Source organism: Mustela lutreola, chromosome 2 (genome assembly GCF_030435805.1).
Source record: "Mustela lutreola isolate mMusLut2 chromosome 2, mMusLut2.pri, whole genome shotgun sequence".
NCBI lineage: Eukaryota > Metazoa > Chordata > Mammalia > Carnivora > Mustelidae > Mustela > Mustela lutreola.
In genome coordinates, this window is record NC_081291.1 from 100,455,211 (window position 1) to 100,479,469 (window position 24,259).

At 42.3% G+C, this 24,259-nt stretch overlaps 1 protein-coding gene across 11 annotated transcripts in view; it reads right to left on the reverse strand.

Annotated features, from left to right (window-relative positions):
- Nucleotides 1-24,259, reverse strand: part of NMNAT3 (nicotinamide nucleotide adenylyltransferase 3) — a 125,582-nt gene that overhangs the window by 30,430 nt on the left and 70,893 nt on the right. Inside the window, exon 1 of one of the 11 annotated variants that reach the window (XM_059162778.1) lies at nucleotides 14,603-14,700. The exons of 9 other annotated variants lie outside the window; for them this stretch is intronic. In XM_059162778.1, coding sequence (XP_059018761.1) covers nucleotides 14,603-14,643 — 41 coding nt within the window. In that variant the 5' untranslated portion in view covers nucleotides 14,644-14,700. Of the gene's footprint in view, nucleotides 1-14,602; nucleotides 14,701-24,259 lie in introns of those variants that run through there. One more of the 11 variants, XM_059162785.1, reaches the window with a different exon arrangement.

Below are 24,259 nucleotides of genomic sequence, written 5' to 3' on the forward strand. Positions count from 1 at the left end.
CTATGCTATTACCACCGCTGCCACTGGGGCAGCCATCACCACCACTGCACCCGCTGTGGCCACTATCCTTCTAGTGTTCAGACTGAAGAGGGGACAAACAACAGTGTCCTTATTTCAGGTTGTAGTCAAAGGTCGGAAGGCTGGATATAATTGCACATACTTATTCTGGGTTACTGGGACATCCCAATAAGCATCAAGTGGAACCAGACACGGTGTCACAGTGGAATCTTGGGGCCCACTGTCTAGAGTCTAAATAGGATCTCAAGTCCAAGGCAGGCGTACCTCAATTATCTCTGTGACTAGAGTAAAACATGTCACATAGATCTGTCACATCCACCTATGTGATGGGAAGATTCAGCCGCAATCTGATTTCAGAACCGTGGAAGCCGGACTTGAGCTCGTTCAGGAGCAGTGATAGCCCCGTGGAGACCACAGAGGGACTTTAAAACCAGCGCAAAGGGCGTCTGGGTGGCTCAGTTGGGTAAGCATCTGCCTTCGGCTCAGGTCACAATCCCAGAGTCCTGGGATCGAGCCTCATGCTGGACTCCCTGCTCATCAGGAATCTGCTTCTCCCTCTCCTCCCCATTTGTGTTCTCTCTTGCGATCTCTCTCTCTCTTAAATAAATAAAATCTTTAAAAAATAATAATAAATAAATAAAACCAGCACAAAATGAGACTTGTTACTGCTCGCGGACCTAGTCTGGGGGTGGGGGAAGGGGAGAGGAGTCACAGCAGAAAAAAACTTTAAGGATATATTACAGTTTACATAATTAAGTTAATTTAAAAAGGTATTTTATGTATGCACTGTTGCATATATCATACATATATACATGTATTATAATGATGATGGTGGAGGGCATGTACTGAGGACTAACAGAGTGTTGAGAACTGAGCTAAAGGCTTTACACATATTACCCCTTTAATGCTTATGACTCCCCTATGGAAGAAGTGTGATTGTCAGTCCCACTTTTCTGATGTACAAACTGTGAAGTAGGGGTTCTTGAGCGAATTAATTGTAGCACTGCGGTAGGACCGAGGCATTCTGGTTCCAGGGTTCATGATCTTAACCAAAATTGGACACTGGTAACACACTGTCTACATGCTGTCTACACAGATATGCAGTATAATAATATCAGCTGTGCACACGTCAGCCTGCATGGAGTGATTTACAGGAACGTTCAAGGATATTGTTGATTATGCATGATTTGTCTCATGGACTAATTTCTGAGATGAGATTTAAGTCAACTGAATTCCAACACTGAAAGACCACCAAGTGCGAAGCCATTTGGTGCAAAACATGATGGAGATGACTACCCTCTAGGCCACATTTGCGACATATGTATGCAATGAGCGGCTGCGGTGTGCAGGGCACTGGGCAAGGCCATGCCATTCCTCCTGTCCCTTAGTCTACAGCTTATCTTGCATGAAGTCCCCAATGGGCCACCAGAAAAGATAGTGCAAAGAGCTTAAGTTTCCAAGCACTTCACAGACAGCGAAAGAACTGGGCACAGACGGGACAATTCTGAGGGTGGTGCAGAGGGTGCCTGCCAAGGGACTGACCCTCCTTCCTCCTCATCCTAGCTCATTCCTTAGACTTACCCATATTAGAAATGATCACTTTGCGAATGTACCTATTGTTAACTCTTAAAAATATATTAATATGTGCACATTTATATCGATAGTCTACATAATACAGACATTCACCTTTGTTTTGCAAAGAGATGGATCCCTTCAGTATAAGCCGTACCTCCCGCCCCTGCAGTGTCTGCAGAGGGGCCAGAACCACAGTTGAGGCTGCTCTGACTCCGGTATTGGGTGGGCAAGGCTGCTGGACTGTGTGCGGAAGTGCCCCGGCTCCAAAATCCCATGCTCATCCCCTGCTGCTTAGTAAGTGCCAAGGGTGTGTCCGGCTCTGTGCAGAATGTTTATAGGGTTTAGATCCTCACAACAGTCCCAAAAGGCAGCTGCTATCATGCCCTGGAGGTTGCTCTGCTGGGGGCCAAGGTTGTACCAGGCTGGAAATGGCAGTGCTGGGACGTTGATGCAGGTGTATTTGGTTTTGAAGTTCTGCTTGTCTCTGTGATCTGTCCTTGTTTTAATTATACCCAGGACCTCTTAGATCAAGATTCTTCATCTCTAAAACAGGGTTGGGCGGAAATAATGCTTGTTTGAGGCCTCAGTAACAGAATGCAAGTAAGAACACTGTAAAGTGTAAGGAGCCATTCAAAGGTACTAGTAGTACTATTATTTTGGTTTCATGGGATACAATTAAACATGAACTTGATTCACTGGTTCGGTAACAATCTCGATATAACCTTTGTAGTTTGATGTATTTCAACTTTTTTTTTTTGAAATAATTTTTGACTCAACGAAGTTGCAAAGTACTTAGCAAGGACAGTACAAGGACTTCCCACATCCTTCACTCAGCTTCTGCTCACGTTAACATCTCCGAGGATGGTGGCACAACCATCTAAACCAGGAAGTTACCATTCACATCATGCACGAATCTATCTATCTATCTATCTATTTATTTATTTATTTGACAGAGATCACAAGTAGGCAGAGACGCAGGCAGAGAGAGAGGAGAAGGCAGGTTCCCCGTGGAGCAGAGAGCCCAATGTGGGGCTTGATCCCAGGACCCCAGGATCACGACCGGAGCTGAAGGTAGAGGCTTTAACCCACTGAGCCACCCAGGTGCCCCATGATGCACAAATCTTGAGACTATATTCCTAATTCCCCTGGATTGTTTTGCTCTGGTCTAGAGTCCAATCCAGGATCCCACATTGCATGTAACTGTCCTGAATCCTATTCTCCTCTAAGTGGGGACAACTCTTCAGTATCTCATGACCTGGATCCTGGAGAAAAGTACTGGCCAGTGTTTTTGGATGGAACATCCATCAGTTTGGTTCGTCTGAGGTTTTCTCTCCATTGGATGGAATTTATGCCCCTCAGCAAGAATACCTCAGAGACGATATTGTACCCCTTCTCAGTGCATCCTGTCCAGGATGCCAGCCATTGCTTTGTCTTGGTTCTGGTGGTGCTACCATTGATACCTGGTTGAGGTGATGTCTGTCAGAGTTCTCTACTGTTATGTTACTATCTTCCCCTGTATCTGTAAATAATAAGCATGTTATGGGAAAATACTTTGAGACTACACAAATATCCCATTTCCATCATACTTTTGCCCACTAATTTTAGCAAACATCAATGAAACTGGTCTGCAACAACCATTACCATGATGTTCGCCAAACGGCCATATTTTATTTCCAGCATTCCTTCCCCAGCTTTCATTAGAATTCTACCATAAGGAGGAACTGTCCTTTCTGCTGTGTCTATTCATTTACTCATTTAATCATTTATTTATATCCCTATGGACTCACGGATATTTATTTTATTCTGCAGGGTGTAATCCATTATCATTATTTATATTATTTCTCAAATTATCCCAGATTTGCCCAATGGAACATCCTTTAAATTGGCTCTGGTGTCTTTCTGACATGATTCCATCATTTATTAACCACGTTCTTGCTTTCTGGGACCCCAAGATATTCAGGCTCATCTTGTTTGTCCTCTGTCCCAACTCAGGAATCCCACGTTTCTCCAAAAAGACCAGGCTTTTTTTTTTTTTTAAACTGAACAGTATTTACAAACCAAGAAGGTGAGTTGTGCTCAATGCTACTGGGGTTTTGTGGTTTCTAGGCATCTCTCAGAAGACAGAAAACTAGGAAATTATACATTAGACATTATAATTATATACCGTATAATTATGAAACACAAACACATCAACACCCCCCTCTGTACGTCCTTCTATAAGAATCCCTCCTGTGTAGACATTAAAAACCCTGAGTTCATACTGAACCCTCCAGTTCCAATCCAGCACCACAGGGTTCATTCCAGCTCCCTTCTTTTCCTTATTGGAACTTCTCTCTTCAACAGTGAGAAACCAGGCTCTACCATCCACAACGCCATTTGCTTGTTCCTGTTATTTACATAAAGTAGCTTCAAAATTGCTCACTTCCATCCCCATGGAAAATAGATGTTCTAACTAGAGAACAGTACTTAGGTATCCCTTTTTTTTTTTTTTTTTTTTTTTGGCTTCAGCCTCCCAGTATCCAGTTAGACTGCTGCTTTCCAAGTTTTTGCTTTCCCACTGCCTCCAGTGGGGCTGTCTACTCCTTTGTAGTAAAGTAAGGCTGTTTGTTACCATTTGTACTTCATCTTCGGTTCCCCTTTCATCCAGGCTGATTTTAATGGTATATTCCGTTACTTTGGTATGTGATTTTGAGTCAGAGAAGGGTCTCTCCTCTCTCGCTCTAATTTTCATCCTGTTCCCATGCCCCCATTCTTTCCACTCCTTTCCTATCTACCTGCTGGAAGGGACCAATCTCATCAGTTTACAGAATCTATTCTTAAATGATTTTGTCTTCCTAAGATTTATTTTCCCTATCATTATCAGTAATTCATAAATCTCCCCAAGGTCTAATTCTTTCTCGACAAGGTTGTCTTCAAAAATATTTATACAGACACATCTTTCCAACTTGTTTTAATTAATGCCCTTTGTACTGTTGGGAGTGTTACTTACTGTTTTATCTGATGTTGGCCTGGGTTTTCTGAATGCTCTTTGCATGAGTTCTCTTTATCATCTGCTTAGCAAAGAAGGTAAAGGCTCGTGTCTGACTCTGAATAATCTTTGCTTCCCACTGGAGGACAAAGATGGTTGCAGGTCCCGGCATATTAACCCTGGAGCTATGGGAGTTGAGGGTTAGGCCCGACTGGTTGGTATAGCAGCAGCAGCCGGGAGAGACAAAAAGGTCTGCTACAGAGATGGGGTCCCCCATGGCAAGATGGTAAGAGCACTGAGATCTAAGAGATTGGGGCTTTGTCCTTTCCTTGCTGGGGAGGTCTCCTGCAAAATGTTTTACCTCTCCAAGCCTCAAGTTTCCTTATCCTGTGAATGGGAATATTAATATTTGGTCACAGGAACATTTTGCGGATGAAGTGACTGTATTTGAATCCCCCAGTCCTGCACTTAGAACAGGTCCACTGAAGGACAGTGTTCCTTCCTCACTTAACTTCCACCCATTCTTACATTAATACATTGTGGTTTCCATTTTTTCATATTTTTTAAAAAGATTTTATTTATTTATTTGACATAGATTACAAGTAGACAGAGAGGCAGGTGGAGAGAGAGAGGGGGAAGCAGACTCCCTGCTAGGCAGAAAGCCCGATGTGGGGCTCAATACCAGGACCCTGGGATCATGACCTGAGCCAAAGGCAGAGGCTTGAACCCACTGAACCACCCAGGCACCCACCATTTTAATTAAACTTAAATTGAACTTAAGTTAAACTTTTAATTTTGAGATCATTGTAGATTTATTTTTTTAAAGATTTATTTATTTATTTGAGAGAGACAGCATGCACAAGCAAGTGGGAGTGTAGGGAGAGGGAGAGGGAGAGAGAACCTCAAGCTGACTCTGCACTGAGCTTGGAGCCTGACGTGGGGCTTGATCTCACAACCTGCTGATCATGACCAGAGCCAAAAACGAGAGTTGGATACTTAACTGACTGTGCCACGTAGGTGTCCTGAGGAAACTGTAGATATTTATATGTGGTTTAAGAAATAATACAGAGCGATCTCATCTGCCCTTCATCCAGCTCCCCCCAGTGTAACATCTTGCCCTGTTCCAGTACAGTACAACCAGGACATTGGGATTGGGAGAACGCATCTGTCTTATTCACATTTCATTCATTCTACATGCATTCATTTGAGCATGTGTTTTTAGCTCCCTGAAATTTCATCCCGCCTGTAGGCTGCATTTAACTACCACAGCTGAGCTATGTAACCACTCCCTCACCACATTGGTTGCCCTTTATAACCACACCCACTTCCCTCCTCTCAAGCCCTGTCCCCAACCCCTGGCAACCTCTAATATAGTCTCATTTATATAATTTAGTCATTTCAAGAATGTTATATAAATGGAGTCCTATACTATGTAACCTTTTAGGACTGGCATTTTTCCCTCGGCATTACTCCCTGGAGATTCATCAAAGTTGTTGGGTGTATAGTTTCTTTTTATTACTGGATAATATTCTCTAGTATGGATGTATCAAGGTTTAACTGTTCACCCCTTGAAGGACATCTGGGTTTTTCCCAGTGTTTAGCTATTGTCAAGGAAGCTGCAATGAACATTGGTGTACAGGTTTTTGTGTGAAAGAAAGTTTTCCTTTCTCTGGGATAAATGCCCAGAAGTACCTTTGCTGGGTATATGGTAGTTGCCTGTTTAGTTGTAAAAAATTGCTACACTGTTTTCTAGGGTGGTTGGGCCATTTTTACATTCCCCCCAGCAAGTATGAGAGGTCCAGTTTCTCTGCAACCTTGCTAGCACTTGCTGTCATTATTTTTTCTTTTAGGCCATTGTCATGGGTGTGTCACAGTACCTTACTGTGGTTTTAAAGTTGCTTTTTCTAACAGCTAACATTTTAAATATCTTTTCATGTGCTTATCTGCCACATGAATATCTTCTTTGGTGAAATGTTTCTTTGGTGTCTTTTGCCTATTTCCTAACTGGACTGTTGCTGTTTTTATGGTTAAACATTGAGAATTCTTTATATAAATAGCAGTCCTTTCTTGGATATGTGATTTGCAACTTCAGCTCTTTGAGGAATAAGACAGTTACACTAAATAAGCAAAAAAATAAATAAAAACCATTGATTTTGTACCTTTTGTATCTGACTGGGGGAAGGGGATGGAAAGCCGGGAAGAGGTGTCTTGTAGTTAATGAAGACACAAATAATGGTTCCCATTTTTCATGGAGTCCTTTATGTGCACACTAGTGAGGCAGAATGGAAACCAGAAAAATGTCTGAGGGCCTCAATACAAAGCACATTCACTGGGGAAGGGCTCTTCACCCCTACCCTGGTGCAGCCAAGTCCAGTAGGAGAGTACCAGCCATGGAGACCTCCCTCTCAGAGACCCTTCCAGGATCTGTTTCACTGAAGCGACATTTCCAGGCAGACAGATGAAGAAAATGCTGATTTGTTAGTAAATCGGAAAAGTACCTCTTTCTAAAAGACTTGGGAATGTAACACTTGTGTGGCCTCAAGCCCCTGAAGCCTCACATGAGAAAGAGAAAATGATCTTGGCTCAAAACAATTGCCAGAGTAATTCAACATTCTTAAGTCTATCTCTTCCAGAAAAATCTCTTAAATTAGAAATGTGAAAATAAACAGTTTTTCAGGCCAGGCTGGAGAATTGCCCATGAATATATATTAAAATCACTCTATTTGATTAATAAACGTCTGTGTGAGCCCAAGATTAAAGTAACACGCTGAGCTTATATAATACTTACTGGTGCTCTCATGGTGTCTCCGGAAGCCCTGAAGACCCAAAACCTGGGCTGTCACTGCCTTAAACAGAATTATTAGAGTTTAATTTCCCCCCTTATCTCAGATTGTCTTGTACCTCCTGATCATGATGCACTGAATCCTCTATTCACTGTGTAATGGAGAATCAAAATTAAAGTCACAGGGGTAAGCACAAGTGATGTGCATCACACTGGACAATGATCAGATATTTGTATTTAACCCAGAAAACTGCTGGTGTAAATGATATTGCAATAAATATGCCTCAATTTAAAATGCAAGTTGCTGAGAGGGAAACCTGGGAGCCATAAAGTACTCTTCCCCTCCTCAAGGTTGTCCAAAGGGAAAAAAAGGACAAGGCTTTCAACTGGGTTGTTATCTTTACGATGCAATTTAATCTGGGATGCCACAAACATGTGGGGCAGGATCGTTAGGAAATAACATCATAAAATATCAAGAAAGGACTAAAGAAAACAGGAGAAACCGTTTTTTGTGGTTTTCTCTCCCCTATGCATAGATATGAGAACATGACACTAACCTGTCTGGTCATGGCCACAGGAATGTGAACTGCTTTCAGCCAGCCCTGGGTCAAGGGCTGCTCAGGATGCAAGTGGGGAGACTGAAAGGTGCACTGGATGTGTCATGTGGGCTAGACACGCCACATACATTATCTCGTTGAAGCCTTGTAATAAATAACCTTGCAAAAGTTAGGAGATGTTATTCTCCTGCTGCTGTTGAGCCCCTGCTGCCATTGAGGACACACAGGTTAAAGGGGGTGGAATAAGCTGCCAAGGTCATGCCTGAGCGAGTGGGATTGCTACCAAGGCTGACTTCAAACCCAGTGCTCTTTCTGTGACCCTGTCGTCCGAGGGAAGGGAGCAGTGTCCCCTCTATGGCTCACTCCTCTGCAACGCTTTCTCTTGTGCGTTGTGGCATCTGAGGGAAAGCAGAAATAGAGATGAGAATCTGAGGACCCAGAGCCAAGTCAGGGCCGAGTGTGGCTGAGTGGCAAGCAGGGCTGGGAGGAGTGTGCGTGCTAGACAGGCTGCCAGGCACAGGTACGGCCTCCTGGACCCTGCCGAGGCTGGGGCAGAGATTTGGCTGATAGCAGACATGCGCTCATTTCTGCTCCATGTGTCTAGAAAACTAGTGTTCTTCCTTCTGGAGGCATCCATTTCGTCAATTATAGAAGCACAAAGGATAAACTCTGGACTATAGTTTGGGACTCTGAATTCAGGGGAACTCTGGGAATAGAGCCTACAATTTAGTTTCTGAGTGCTCAGAGCCAGCAAGAGTTCACTGAGTAGTCACTTCCCTATTCGGTAGTTTCCAGACAAGCAGGCAGGTAATAGCCAATGAAGGAAAACCTTATCCAGGCATCTGACAGGGTCTCACGGTGAGGTGGGAAATGCACCGGGGCCAGCTTGCTGCCAGGAGTTGTTGTATGGGGCTGCGCACCTGTCCCCGGTTTGAGTCCTGCTGGTCCTGCAGATGGTGGCCTGAACGCTCTGTCAACAGTCCCGGCACTAGACGGCGGTCTGAGCTACCCAAGTGCAGGGAACTTGGGGCGTTCCAGCAGTTGCTGTACCAGAGGTTCTCTGGGGGAATCCCTGTGCCAAGTTTCCCTCCATGGTTGACACTTAAGCTATTAGACATCCACTGACCACCTGGGAGAGATCTGAATGAGTCCCTTCATCTTAAAGTCCACCTTCCCTACCTGGCATTTCAGACTCCAAGGTCAAGCCCCGACCGCTTCCCCACTTCCAGCCGGACCACCCAGACTTTCTGCTCTCACCGAATCTGGGTTTGAGACTTGTCATTCCTGAGGCCTTGCACAAGCCTGCCGCTGCGTCTCTGCAGCACCGGGAGGAGAGAACACTAGCCTTGGGGGCTGAGGCCTGGGTTCAGGCTCCAGCTCCCTATGTAGGAGCTGTGGCACTGACAACCTCTCCAAGCCTCAGTTTCCCTGTCTTGCTAGGGAGGGATAACATGACCCCCTGCATTCTAGTCCTTGTACTCCCACAGTCTCCTTTCATCATGACACCCAAAACTTCCTGTTACTCTGGTGCTTCTTCTCATCCCAGCTTCCCTGGCTTGTCCAATCAGATTCCCATGTTCTCAGGAGTAGGACTCAAAGTACCTCCATCTTTGGAAAATCCTTCTGTACTTGGAGGTTTGCACGTTATAAGGCTCCTCTACCTAGTGGTCATTTTCCCAAGCTTCTTTACTTTGCTGCCCTGACTCAGCTGCCCCCTCTACTCTGCGCTCCATAACAGCACATTCCCCTGTACCTCCACCCACCTCTTGTAGCTTCTGTCTACCAGTGTGTAAAACCATGGTCATATCAGCACATTGAGATCCTCTCCATCTATAGTCTGGCCGTAACTGGGATGCCGTTTCCAAGTTCTAACACTACTGGCTCTCTGTCCCTCATTAGCAAACTGTTCTCCATGCCCTGAAGCCCTGTGTGGGTTCCTTTGTGCACTGGGCCATGTTATCCCCAAGACAGCTAGTCACCAATCCATCGCTTCAGCTCTCGGCAGACACATGTTCCACCCTCTCTGATAAAACTGTGCACCCCCCTTGCTAGGCTCTCCAGTCACTCTTGACCCTGCCCTGCCCACCTCCCCTCTTCTTTTGCAACTCACTTTCGATCACCTGGGATCTCAGGTCAGCCCTTTCAAGGATGCTCATGGCAATACCCAGAGCCCCGTGCCCCTGCATACCTCCACTACACCCAGCTAACAAATTCCTTCCCTGGTTGAACCCAGCTACCCTCTTTTTCTGTGGTTGTCTGAGAGTGACCAAAACCACTGGGAGAAGCCATCCCTGAGGCCTCTCGCAGTGCTGAGTCCAATGGACTAGCCACACGCCCTCCACGAAGGTGAGATTCTGGCCCAGGTGGTCTCCTATCACACAGCCGCCATCTTCCCTCCTCAAGCCTCCGAACTCCCAGCAGCTGTCACTTTCAGCTGGGGGCCATGCCACCTATCTTGGAAGGGAAGAGAAGCCACACAGGGAAGTGTCCCCATCTCTACCTTTGTCCTGCCTGTTTGACCCCCAGTTAACAACAGCCACAGCCTAGGGCCAGTCCATCTACTTGGGCTTAGGTTTCTAGTCCCTCCTTATCCCACAGGACCACCACCAGAGGGGCCGAAAATCAGTCAACTGCAGCCTGAATCTGCCCGTGACAGGCATGTCCTGCTTGGTCCACAGAGGGTTAATTATTTTTATATTCGATGAGCCAGTATTTAATATTTTAGAGGTTTGTTTAAAAAAACTTTTAATTTCGATAGAATTTCAGGCTTAAGGAGAAATAGCAAGAATATTACAAAGAATTTTCATATACACATCACCCAGATTTCCCAATGGTAATATTTACCACACGTGCTTTATCCTTCTCTCTCTCTTGCCAAATACACACACACACATTTTTTTTCTGAACCAGATGAGTAAACTGTAGATGTGATGTCCTTGTGTTCCTAAATATTTTAGTATGTTTTGCATTCTTTTGCATTTATATGTAAATATATAAACATATATTTATACATATATAAAAAAATATATATATTCTTTTACATTTATACATTTAAATGCTACAATAACACGAATCACGAAGTTAACATTGATGCAGTACTGTTCTTTAACTTACAGACCTAATTCCTATTTCACCAAACTTCCACTGATGTCTTTTATAGTAATAATCAACCCACGATCAGTAGACTGCATTCAGTTGTCATCTCTTTAGCTCTTCCTGCATTTAGAATAGCCCTTTGGTCTGCTTTTCACGACACTGACATTTTATACAGGCTAATTATTTGGCAGCCTATCTCTTACCCTAGCTTTGTGTGTGTGACGTGCATGTGGGGCATGCACTCCTGGTGGGCACAACGCAGTGGCGATGGGGCGCCCTTCCCAGCACATCAGGTCTGGAAACACCTGTGTCTTTATGTTCCCTCCCATCGAGGTCAGCGTGGATCCGTTGGTTAAGGCAGTGTCTGCTGCATTCCTCTGCGATAAAGTTAGGATTTCCTCTTTTCTGATCAGTAAGTCTATGTCAGGAGTTACTTTGTGAGTATGTAAATATCTTACGTCAACCCATTCGTTTTAGAACCTGTGAACGATTCTTACTTCAATCCATTATCACGTGGTTGCCAAATCGTGATTTTCTAGCTCTATCATTCCTTCTACATTTATTAGTCAGCATTCCGCTGTAAGAAAGAGCTATCTTGTCTCTTCCTTTATCTGTCTGTTCGTTTAACTAACTTAGTTGATTTATATCAGTTTAGATTAATGGATTAGATTAATGGACTGGTACTTTACTCAATGAGTGATAACCCTTTACTTCTTTATTTTTATGCTCAAATTGTCCTAGATTTTTATCAGTGGTAACCCCATCAAGCTGGTTCCTATATGCTTCTGCTATGTTCCCATTATGTGAGCAATTTTTTTTTTTTTTTTGGCTCCTTAAGTTACTCAAGTTCAGCTTATACTTTCCCTGCCCCCTCCCCAGAATCAACCATTTTTTTCCAAAGAGCCCTTTGGCGGATAGGATTGTATTTAGAAACCAAGATTAGAATGGTAGGTTGTACTATTTTCTTGGGATATTATTATTTCTAGACCCTCTCAGCAGACAGGGATAAAATAAAATGTATGTGTGTCTGCATACACACTGACAGAAATGTCTGTCTGTCTGTTCAACTATCTTTTCTCTCCGTGAACTCCTCACACCGATACCTTCAATTCCTACGTCCCATCCCTAGATATTTCTATTTTCCCTCTGTCACTCAGTCTTGCAACAGTGAGAAGCCTGACTTTGATTATCCACTAGATTTTATCACTTAGTCCTAGTATACAAAGGAAGTGGTTTCAGAATTGACAGCCCAAGAATCTGGAAAAAGAACCCTATTTATTAGAGTTGAATATTCACTTACACTTGAATCCTTAGTTTCCCCTATTTTATAATCACAAACAATGCAGCAATCAATAATCTTTTACAGGGGCGCCTCGGTGGCTCAGTGGGTTAAAGCCTCTGCCTTCAGTTCAGGTCATGATCTCAGGGTCCTGGGATCGAGCTCCGCATTGGGCTCCCTGCTCACTAGGAAGCCTGCTTCCCCTTCTCTCTCTCTCTCTCTGACGGCTGCTCTGCCTCCTTATGATCTCTGTCTCTCTGTCAAATAAATAAATAAAATCTTTAAAAAAAAATCTTTTACATATGAACATTCCTATTTGCAGCTTCCCCTATGAATTCAGAAGGTATGGCTATTCCCCTCTTCGCACAGGGCACACGTGCTCCCCCGGGGCTGCTAGTCTGCTTGCTTTTCCTCCTTGCTCTTGTACATTTAAACCCCACCTCGCCTGGAGCAGGCCATTCCCAAGACCGTGTCCACTAACATCTCCAGTTCTCTTCTCTCATCCTCTCCAATCCAGCTGGCAATCAATGCTACTATTGCAGTAAAAGCATTCTCACAGAAAAGTCACTCTGAACCCCACAGATGTGATTTTGCACTTTCCAACCAATAAGACCTCTTTGTAGCATGAAGTGTGTTGACCCTTCTTCGCTCCTGTCTTCTGGGACAGAGACTGCTCTGGTTCCCTCCTACTTCTCAGCCTCCTCAGACACCCTTGCAAACCATCATCCTCCTTGGTGGGGTTGCAAAATGCTGCAACCCCACGGGACTTCTCTCCCTTTGTAACTCTCCCCCGCTCCTGGAACTCAGTTACCCCTATGGACATCTGCCTGTTTTATCTACAAGGGATTGGCCAATGTCCATCTCCAGGCCTGTCTTCTCTAATCACCACCTTCCCACAGATGTTTAGCTGTCTCTCCTCCCAGCATGTCTGAAGCTGAACTTGTCCCTTGCCCACGTCTGGCCCACAGCTAGGACTCTCTCTTCCTCAGGGAGTGGCGCACTTTCCCCATCAGATCCAAACCATTATCAGGTCAGCTTTACCTTCTAGCTACCTTCCACATCTGTCACCTGCTCTTCATGGCTTTCCATGTCACCCTCTTATCAAAAGAATTGTTTCAGGTGCCACTTAACTGTCTTCCCTCCATCCCCTCCTTGATGTGTGCATTAGAGGAAGGTAAGGTAGGGAAGGGAAATGCGTATCGTCTCACAGCCCTTAGGATGAAAAATACATTCCTTAACAATGACCAGCAAGGCCCTCATGGTTTGCCCCCTTCTTTTTCTCTCCCTTGTCTCACCTCCCGCAATACTCCCCTTTGCTTCCTGCTTCGCAGTCATCACAACCTCTTCAGTCCTTGGTAACCATGTTCTCTTCCACCTCAGGGCCTTTGCACGTACAACTTTTCCATGCCGAGAATGCCCCGCATCCTCTGATCCCCAGCCAGCCTCACTCTTGACTTTAAAAAATGTCTCATTATTCTTCTCTAGCTCAGCTCTTCCATTCCCAGAAACACTCTCCCTGGATTCTATGTTGAACTGCCTCACTGTTCACACTGAGAGCATCAGCGCTTCTCCTCACTCCTCTGAGTAATTTCATGTCTGTGGGATTTGATTAATGTCTGCCTCCCTGTTAGGGACTGAATGCTTCTAACTCCTCCCTCTCTCCAATTCCTGTGTTGAGACCAGAAATCCTGCCCCAACGGGGTATTAGGAGGCGGAGCCTTTGGGTGGTGACTGGGGTTAGATAACGTCAGGGGAGGGGGGGAGCTCTCATGAATGAGAAGAGTGTTCTTCTAACAGTCACAGGAGAGCCTGCTTCCTCTCTCTGTTGTCTACCCTGTACCCGTATGATGAGAGGTCAGCAGTTTGCAACCTGAAGAGGTTCTTACCAGAACCTAACCCTGCTGAAACCCTGATCTCACACTTCCAACTTTTAGAATATTAGAAATTAACATACCTGCTTTGCTTCCAAACCACCCCAGGGACATCTACAGTGCTTTTGCTCACAGCTGTCTGATGACCAAGGCACCCCCCCCCCCCCCGAGCACAGAAACCAGTCTGCTCCCATGTGGTCCCTGCATCCAGCACAGTTCCCAGCACAGGGAGGGGCTTGAGAAGAAACATGTGGAATGAAGGTGGTGGGATGGTGTGGTGGTTACAGGCCCAGACTGGAGGGCAGACTGGCTCTATCCTTTACTGGCTGTGTGACCTTGGCCAAGTGACTCAATCTCCCTGAGCCTCAGCTGCCTCATCTGTAAAACAGGGAGAGTAACAGTACCTGCCTTGTAAGGTTGTCATGAAGGTTAAAAGAGTTCATGTAATGCACTTACCACCTGGCAAGTAGTAAGGAAGACACGTTTGTTAAATACATAAAACAGGTGAACGGTTGCTAAATGAGTAAGTATTAATTAAACTGGAAGTATTAATTAAATCTGAAAGAAAAAAGATATATAAGTGACAGTTGTTGAAATATAGGCCAATGGCCAAAACATACTGCCTAGAAATAAATACTCTAAGTAACAGAAAACAGGATTTAAATTAAATTCAAACTCCATTAGTAAGTTTGTAACTATGTATTGGGAAAACAAGAAAGTACAACTGGGAATATATTCAACAACTCAAAAGAAATGCAGGCTCAAATTCTTAATATATTCAATGAATGCTGTAGGTATGTCTGATGTTGTTCACTAGTCATATGTTGGGCTGAATCATTTGTTAAAAATCAGCACACTAAGAATAAAAATCCCAAATGAACTTTTTTAAAAACCACCCACATCCAATACACAAACTCATCCATCAAGGCTTTGAGAACTTTTTCTGTGAGAGCTCCAAACAGCATTCAGTGCAAAGTAAGAAAGGCCTATCATCAGAGGACCACACTATAAAATATGGACATCCACCAACGGCCTCGCGCATTCATACAAGCCCTTATCTTATTCCCATTCTTTCAAGTGAAGGAGTTTAAAAAAAAAATAGCTGCTTCAACATTTTCTCCTTTGAGCTCCTATGACTGTCGTATTCACAATGAAAACCTACAGAGCTAAGTTTCATCTCATGTATAATTTTTTCACTGTGTGTGTGTGTGTGTTATCACAGAACCAGAGATCATTAAAATTTTGATATACTGGCCTCTGTCAGCTTGTAGGGTCTTCTTGTTTTGGGAGAAACAGTTAGAAGGAACAAAAGGAAGGACAGTTGCAGCCTGGAGAAGGGATGCTTGTGAAAGGGGAAAGACCTCCTGTGGCAAATTAGGGAGACACTGTTCATTTCTCTGTAAAGGTACTCAACAAATGCTTTAGCTGGTTTAATTCAATTTATATGCATGCAGGATCAAATTACAATTGTGAGATGTCTTAGGGAAAATACACTAACAGAAGGAAGATTCACTTTTCTTCCTGAAAAAACAAAATCAGCAGTGGGGCCAGATTTTCATCCAGCTTTAATTGTGAGCTGATCCTGGTTGGCAGAAAAGGTACTGCTTAAATATTTGTTCCTGGAGAGATGAAGGGGGGTTGGGTTGTGACTTGGTGCACAGATCTGTGGGCCTTTGAGGCTGCTGCTGGTGACTGGGGTATGGGGAGGAGATGATGCCTGACCAAATGGAGAAAGGAAATCCACACCACATAGCTCTCATGGTGGCAGTAAAGTTCGCTTCTCCATGACCTGGTCCTCCCGACTCTTTCAGCCTCATCTCTCTCCCATATGCTGGAACATCATGCTCTTCCACCTCTGTTTACCCATGCTGCTTTCTCTATCCATCGTGCCTGGCTAAATCTCTCACATTCCTCAAGCCTTGGGTGTCACCTCCTCAAGAAGCTTCCCCCACCTGTTAGGTGGGAAATGTCCCTCCTTTGTACCCAGTACTACAGTCGCCTGCAACCATGCATCTCTCACTGTCCAAGGGAGGCAGACAGTCAAATCCCACAGAGGTAGAATTCCTCAGGTGACCTATGGTACTCATGCCTTCCTGTTGGGCAGGGGATACAATTTAATCAACTGTATTCCCAGCAACAGTGCTTGGCCAGGGGAAGATGCAGTAAATAAATACCTGTAGGATGTTGAAAGGTGTCAACCCAATATCTAACATTCCAAGACACAAGCAGGGGAATCTGTTCTGGACTTCCAAAAATGACCAAGTACTTTGCATAGAAGAATGATTGAGAATAAAGGCAAGAAAGTGCATGAGTCATTCATGACCAAGGGCCTTCCAACTACTAATACCCCAAATGATGGGAATCATACGTACTATAAATATATGATATATCATGATTGATTATCCATGCATTCTGTGGTTACCATGATCTTTGGAGATCAGGAACAATCTGACACCTTGCAGGGCCATCCCAGAGCCTTCCCATGCAGCAAAATGAGCATCTGCAACTACATTATGGGATGCATATGTCCCCCCAAAAGTTCAGGTGTGGTTAGCCATCTGTGAAGTGCACACTCTACAATGCATACCACATACTCTATCCTGATAAAGCTCACAGCAAAGACAATGTCATGAGGCCTGGGCATTTCTGATGAGTCAGGGTTGGCAGGACAAAGCACTTAGTGGCTAAGAGTCAAGCAGATGTTTATATCAAGTCCAGAGTATATATCCTGAAAAGAACATTATTCCACACAGTGTATTAAGATTTATAGGGAAATAAATTTCTTCTTCTCCCAAATAGAAATGTTCTTTGTTCCCCCCACATACTTTCTTTAGGATAAATTTTGTGAAGTGGAATTGCTAGACCAAGAGTATATACTTTCTTTCTAAGAGATAAGGACGCTTTTAATTTTAACACAACAGCCATTACTGTTGAACTAGTAATTTCTTCAATACATCTACTATTCAGTCAGTTGGTCTTCAGATTTTCCCAACTCTTGCATGAATATCATTTTATAGTTGATTTGAATCAGGATTCAAATAGGGTCCATCCATGCTATTGTTTTATGTGTGTCTTAAATCTCTTGAATTATAGTTTTCAATTCTTCTTTCTTTCTATTTATTTGTTAAAGAAATAGGTTATGTCCTACAGAATTTATCATGTTTTATATATAACTGAAGTAACCTTGTGGAATTTTTTCTTTGTTTGGTAATTGAGGTATAATTAACATACAATAAACCAAACATATTTCAATGGTATAATTTAGTAAGGTTTGACATGTATGCAGCCATGAAACCAACACCACAATCAAGATAACGAACATAGCATCAGTCACCCAATGTTTCCTTGTGTCATTTTGTAATCCTTCCTTCCCACCCCATGGCAATCCCCTAACCCCAAATACGAATCTGTTTGCTGTTACCATAGATTAGCTTGTAATTTCCAGAATTTTATAAACAGAATACATAATGTATGTACTCTTTTTAGGTCTGGCTTCTTTCACTCAGCATAATTATTGTGAGATTCATCTGTGGTTTGGGTTCATTCTTTTTTGTTGTTGAGTACTATTCCACTGTGTGGATAAACCACCATCTCTTTACAAGTATATGACAAGAGAAAAATATATATATAAACAAATAAAGAAAGAACCTCGTCAAAAAGACCCACAAGTGTAAAATTTATATGCTATCAGGACAAACACAAAAAACATAGAAACACTGGTGGAAGAAGATGGGAGAGTTCTTATAAATTCTCAGTGTGTGCGAGGAAGGTTGTTTTGATTCTTCCTGGATGTATCTTGATATCTTTGTTAAAGGACTCAGCTTTCCTAAGATAAAGGGGATTAAAAATTGGTTTACCTATAGGGGTAGTATTGATTGGGGAAAGGGGATTACTTTGAAGTTTAACTCTATATGAATATTAGAGGATAAAAATAAAAAGGAATAAACTAGACTAAACTAAACTAAAATTTAAAAAAAGGAATTCAAAAAATAAAAATGCAAAAGAAAAACATAGGTGTATGTATCAAAAAGTTCAGGTTAGAAAGGTATTATGGAATTTGATGTACTGTACAGATCACTGTGATGGTAAATAGGTTAAAAAAATTACCTATGTGTAAAAAAAAATAAAAAAAATGAACCAGAATAGTGGAAATGAGTGAACAATACAAGTTTTCCTATGAAGTAGTGGTTGTTCTCTTGTAGTCCTTTTTTTTTCTCTCTCTCTTTTTTTTTCTTTCTTTCTTGGTTTGTTTTCTGGGGGAGAGGCCTGCCACGTGGGTTGTCAGTCAATGTTTCCTGAGTTAAGTCCTCCTGCTCCCTCTCCCCTCAAGGGGGTGGGCTCTGAGGAAACTGTTTTTTTTCAGGCTTTTGTTCTCTGGCAGTATTTATGCTTGTTCACTTTTTTTTTTTTTTCCTCTCACTTTGACCGCCTTTGATAGTTTTTGTAGTTTTAGAGGAAAACAAACCACACCCTGATCTCCCTCTCAGAGAGAAGCCTCAGTCTGGGTGCAGAGCCTAAATAAGTTCCCCCTTGGCCGCTGGCAGAGCAGGTTCCAAGTTGCAGACCCTGGGGGCGCAGGATCTTTTGCTCGTACCCAAAGCCAAGGCAGTGGCAGCTGTCTGGGAGCTCCCGACCGCCAGAGAGGTTCCAAGCACACTGATCGCACACTGAGATTTTGCCACTGGCCCGGATTGGGAGAGCCCGGCTTGCGCGCACCTCTTTCAGAGGCGGCTATGGGTTGCGAGCACATTTCAGGCACTGAGAACGGGGTGCTGGTCTGTAAGCACCAGGCTGGGCTTTGGCGCACCTCTGTCAGGGGAGAGTTTAGGGCGCGGGGCTTAGGCTTTGAAACAATGGTGTGGGTCAAAGAGCGCCGGCGGGGCCTTTGTAACTCAAGGGAGCATGAGGGATGTGTGCGCGTATCTCAAGCTTTGTGGTAGGGCTCAGGCGTTCTGCTGACTGGCGTGGCTCCCATCCCCTCACAGGAGCTAGAGCCCACGCATTCTCGGGTGTGCTGGTGGCTTAGGGACCAAGAGCTGGTTTCTCCGCTGCACACTCTCTGCCTCAGCGCCGGGGAGGCTGTCCTGGGACCGGGGACTTAAGCCCCTGTCCCTAGCCGCCCCGATTCCCACAATCCGCCCCCCCCACCCCCCACCCCGCGATCCTTTGCTCTTTTGGAGTGCTTTCAACCAGTCTCCAAGTTAATGCTGGTCCCCAGACGCAGGGCACTCTCGCTCGTATTGGGGTATTACTCTCCAACCAGTCGCCTCTGGTGGCTCCTTCCCCCTTTTGTTTATCTTCCTATATCAGTCCGCCGTTCCCACTCTGCTTTACCTGCCCACTGGCGTCTTCTGCCCCTGTAGAGATCCAGATACGTATAATTCTGATCTCAGGCTGATTTCATGGGTGATCGGAGTTCTTTGGTAGGTAATCAGCTCACTTTGGGGTACCGGCTGAAAAGGCGCCTCCTCTTACTCCCCCGCCACCTTCTCCCCCCAAACCACCATCTCTTTATTCACACATTGACAGAAGCCTGGATTGTCTGTAGTTTGGGGCTATCATAATTAAAGCTGCTCTGAACTTTTGTGCATGAGTGTATGCTTTAATTTCTTTTGGGTAAATATCTAGGAATGGAATAGCTGAATCATATGATAGGTAAACATTTAACTTGTAAGAAATTGTCAAGCTGTTTTTCACAAGCTGTTGCATAGTCATGTTCCTACCAGTAGTATCTGAGACTTTCAATTGCTCCATGTCTTTGACCATAGTTCTAGGTTGGTCTTTTCAAGTTCAGTCATTCTAATGTGGGTGCCATGCTCACTGTGATCTTAATCTACACTTCTTTTATTTAATTGAGCATCTCTCCATGTGCTGATTTGCCATCCCTATATCTTCTTTGGTGAAGAGTCTGTTTGAATATTTTGCCCTCTTTTTTAAAAATTGTGTTTTTTAAATTACTGAATTAAAAGGTCTTTATATATTGTGGACACAATCCTTTTATCAGGTACAGGGTTTGCAAATCTTTTCTCCCAGTCCATGGCTTATCTTTTCATTCCTGTAGTGTTTTTTTAAGAACAGAAACTTTTAGTTTCAATGAAGTTTAATTTGTCCATTTTCTTTTCTATTTTGGATTATGCTTTTTGTGGTGTTTTATCTGAGAATTCTTAACCTAAGAGCACAAGACTTTCTCCTATGTTTTCTTCTAGAAATTTTATAATTTTAGGACTTATATTAAAGTTTGATACATTTTAAGTTAGTTTTTGAGGTGTGAGCTATGGAATGAAGTGCCCCCCTCCTTTTTTTGCTTATTATGGATATCCAATTATTTCAGCACCATTTTTTGAAAAGGCTATCCTTTCTCTTCTGCATTTCTTTTAATTTCTCCTTTTTATTTTTCCTGCCTTACTGCTTTGGCTACAACCTCCAGCACAATGTTGAATAGAATTTCCATTCCTAATATGCTGCTTTGTATTTTCTTTTTTTCTTTTAATGTCAAGGATGGATGTTGACTTTTGACAATTCTCTTTACTGAGATAATTATAGTTTCTTTTTTCCTTTTTAGTTAATGTGATGAATTATATTAACTGATTTTTGGGTGGGACAACCAAGAGATGGGGTTGGTACTGATATATTATCTTGTATATGTATTGTTAGATTTTTTGGAAATATTTTGTTTAGGGTTTTGATCTATGTTCATGAGGAATACTAGCACATAGCTTCCTTTTCATATAATGTGTTTGCTTGGTTTTGATATCGGGGTAGTGCTAGCCTCACAGATGGGAGTTGTGAAACAGTCTCTCCTCTGATTTTCTGGAAGACACTGTATACAAATGTTATTATTTTATCCGTAAATGTTTGGTACAATTCACCAATTAATTTATTAACTTATGTAGGTACGGTGGGGCGCAGTTTTTTTTTTAAATGTGGTAAAATATATGTAACAAAATTTGCCATCTCAACTATTTTTAACAGTTCAGTGGTATTAAATACATTCATTATGTTGTGCAGCCATCAGCACCATCCAACTCTGTAGCTCTTTTCATCTTATAAAACTGAAACTCTGTATCCATTAAATAGTACTTCCTCCTTGTCCTGTCCTCCAGCCCCTAACAACCACCTTCTACTTTCTATCTCTATGAATCTGACTACTCTTAATTATCTCATATAAATGTAATGACACAGTAATTGTCTTTTTCTGACTGGCTTATTTCACTTAGCATGTAATGTCCTCAGGATTCATCCATGTTATAGCAAATTACAGAATTCCCTTTCTTTTGAGGGCCAGATAATAGTCCACTGTATGTCTATACCACATTTTGCTTATCTAGTCATCCATCAAGGGGCACTTGGGTTGCTTCCACAGTTCAGCTATTCTGAATCATCCTGTTATGAACAACAGTTGTACAAACGTCTCTTTGAGACCCTACTTTCAATTATTTTGGGCATATAGCCAAAAATGGAATTGCTGGATCATATAGAAATTCTAGTTTAACTCCGTGAGGAAGTGCCATACTGTTTTCCACAATGGATGTACCACTTTGCATTGCCATCAACATGCAACAGGGTTCCATCTCTTCACATTTGTTGTTGTTGAGGTTTTTTTTTTGGGGGGGGGTTGTTTCTTTGTTGTTTTTTTTGTTTGTTTGTGTTTTTTTTGGTTTGGCTTCTTATTAGGTACATAATTTGCAAATACTTTCTCCCATTTGATGGGTTGACTTTTCACTCTGTCAATAGTGTCTTTTGATGCGCACAATTTTAAAATTTTTACAAAGCCCAACTGGTCTATTTTTTTCTTTGATTATCTGTGCCTTTGTTGTCATATCCAAGAAATCACTACCAAATCCTTGCTGTGAAGCTTTTATCTTATGTTTTCTTCTAAGAGTTTTATTCTTTCTCTTGTATTTAGGTCTTTGATCCATTTTGAGTTATTTTTGTATCTGCTGTTAGGCAAGGGTCCAGCTTCATTCTTTTGCATGTGGATGTCTAGTTTTTCCAGTACCATTTGTTGAAATGATTGGCCTTTCACCATTGCATGATCTTGGCACTATTGTAAAAAGTCATTTGATCCTATTTGTGAGGGTTTGTTTCTGGACGCCTTATTTTAAACATGTCTGTCTTTATACTGGGACCACACTGTTATGATTATTGTAGCGTTATAGTTAAGCCTGAAATCAGCCTTCCAGTTTTGTTCTTACAGGCTATTTTGGTTATTTGGGTCTCTTGAGATTTCCTAAGACTTTTAGGATGGTTTTTTCTATTTCTTCAAAACATGCCAGTAGGATTGTGGTAGGAATTGCACTAAATTTGTAGATTTCTTTGCGTAGCATTGACTTTTTAACAGTAAGTTAAAAACTTTAACCCAAGTTTTTTTTTTTTTTGAAGATTTTATTTATTGGACAGACAGAGATTGCAAGTGGGCAGAGAGAAAGGCAGAGAGAGAGGAAGGGAAGCAGGCTCCCCACTGAGCAGAGAGCCTGATTTGGGGCTCAATTCTAGGACCCTGAGATCATGACCTGAGCCGAAGGCAGAGGCTTTAACCCACTGAGCCACCCAGGTGCCCCTAACCCAAGTTATTTTTAACAATAACTTTTTCTCAATCCACAAGCATGGGATGTGTTTCCATTTATTCAAATTTCTTTCAACAATTGTTTTGTAGTTTTCATTTGGTACAAATCTTTCACCTCCTTAGTTAAGATAATTCAAAAGTATCTTAATCTTTTTGATGCTATTATAAATGGAACTGCTTTTCTAATTTACTTTCCAGATTGTTCATTGTTACTGTAGAGATGTGACTAAATTTTGTGTGTTGAGTTTGCATCCTATGTTGCTGAATTCATTAATAGTTTTGTGCATGTCTGTGTGTAATTTTTAGGGTTTTCTACATAGGAGATCATATCATTTGCAAACAGATAATTTTACTTTCTCTTTTCAATTTGGATGTGTTTTGTTTCTTTTTCTTGCCTAATTGGGCTGGCTATAACTTCTAGTACCCAGCTATAAGAGATATATGTAGAAAAATGTTGCTATCGCCAATGTCAGAGAAATTACTGCCTGTGCTCTTATCTAGGATTTTTATGGTTTCAGGTCTCACATTTAGGTTTTTAATCCAATTTGAATTTATTTTTGTGTATGGTGTAAGAAAGTGGTCTTGTTTCATTCTTTTGCATGTAGCTGTCCAGTTTTCCCAACATTTGTTGGAAAGACTTTTTCCCATTGCATATTTTTGCCTCCTCCATCAAAGATTAACTGACCATATAATTGTGAGTCTATTTCTTGGCACATATCTATACTGTTCCATTGACCTTTGTGTCTATTTTTGTGTCAGTACCATACTATTTGGATCACTACAGCTTTGTAGTATGTCTTGAAATCTGGGGTTTGAATACCTCCAGTGTTGCTCTTTTTCAAAATTGCTTTAGCTGTTCAGGATCTTTTATAGTTTCATACAAATTTTAGGATTGCTTGTTCTAGTTCTGTGAAAAATGCTGTTGGTATTTTGATAGGGATTGCATTAAATGTGCAGATTGCTTTTAGTAATATGGACATTTTAACAATATTTGTTTTCCCAACCCTGAGCATGGAGTGTCTTTTGTGTCATCTTCAATTTCTTTTATCAATGTTTTATAGTTTTCAGAGTACAGATCTTTCACCTCCTTGGTTAAGTTTATTCCTAGATATTTTATTATATTTGGTGCAACTGTAAATAGGATTGTTTTCTTAATATCTCTTTCTACTGCTTCATTATTGGCACATAGAAATGCAACAGATTTCTATATATTGATCTTATATCCTTCAAACTTACTGAATTCATTGATCAGTTCTAGTAGTTTTTTGGAAGAGTCTTAGGGTTTTGTATATATAGTATCATCTCATCTGTCAATAGTGAAAGTTCTACTTCTTCCTTACCAATAAGGATGCCTTTTATTTCTTTTTGTTGCCTTATTGCTGTGGCTAGGACTTACAGTACTATGCTGAATAAAAGTGGTGACAGTGTACACTTATTCTTGATCCTAGAGGAAAAGCTCTCAGTTTTTAACCACTGAGTATGATGTTAACTGTGGGGTTTTCACATATGGCCTTTATTATGCTGAGGTATGTTCCCTCTAAATCTCC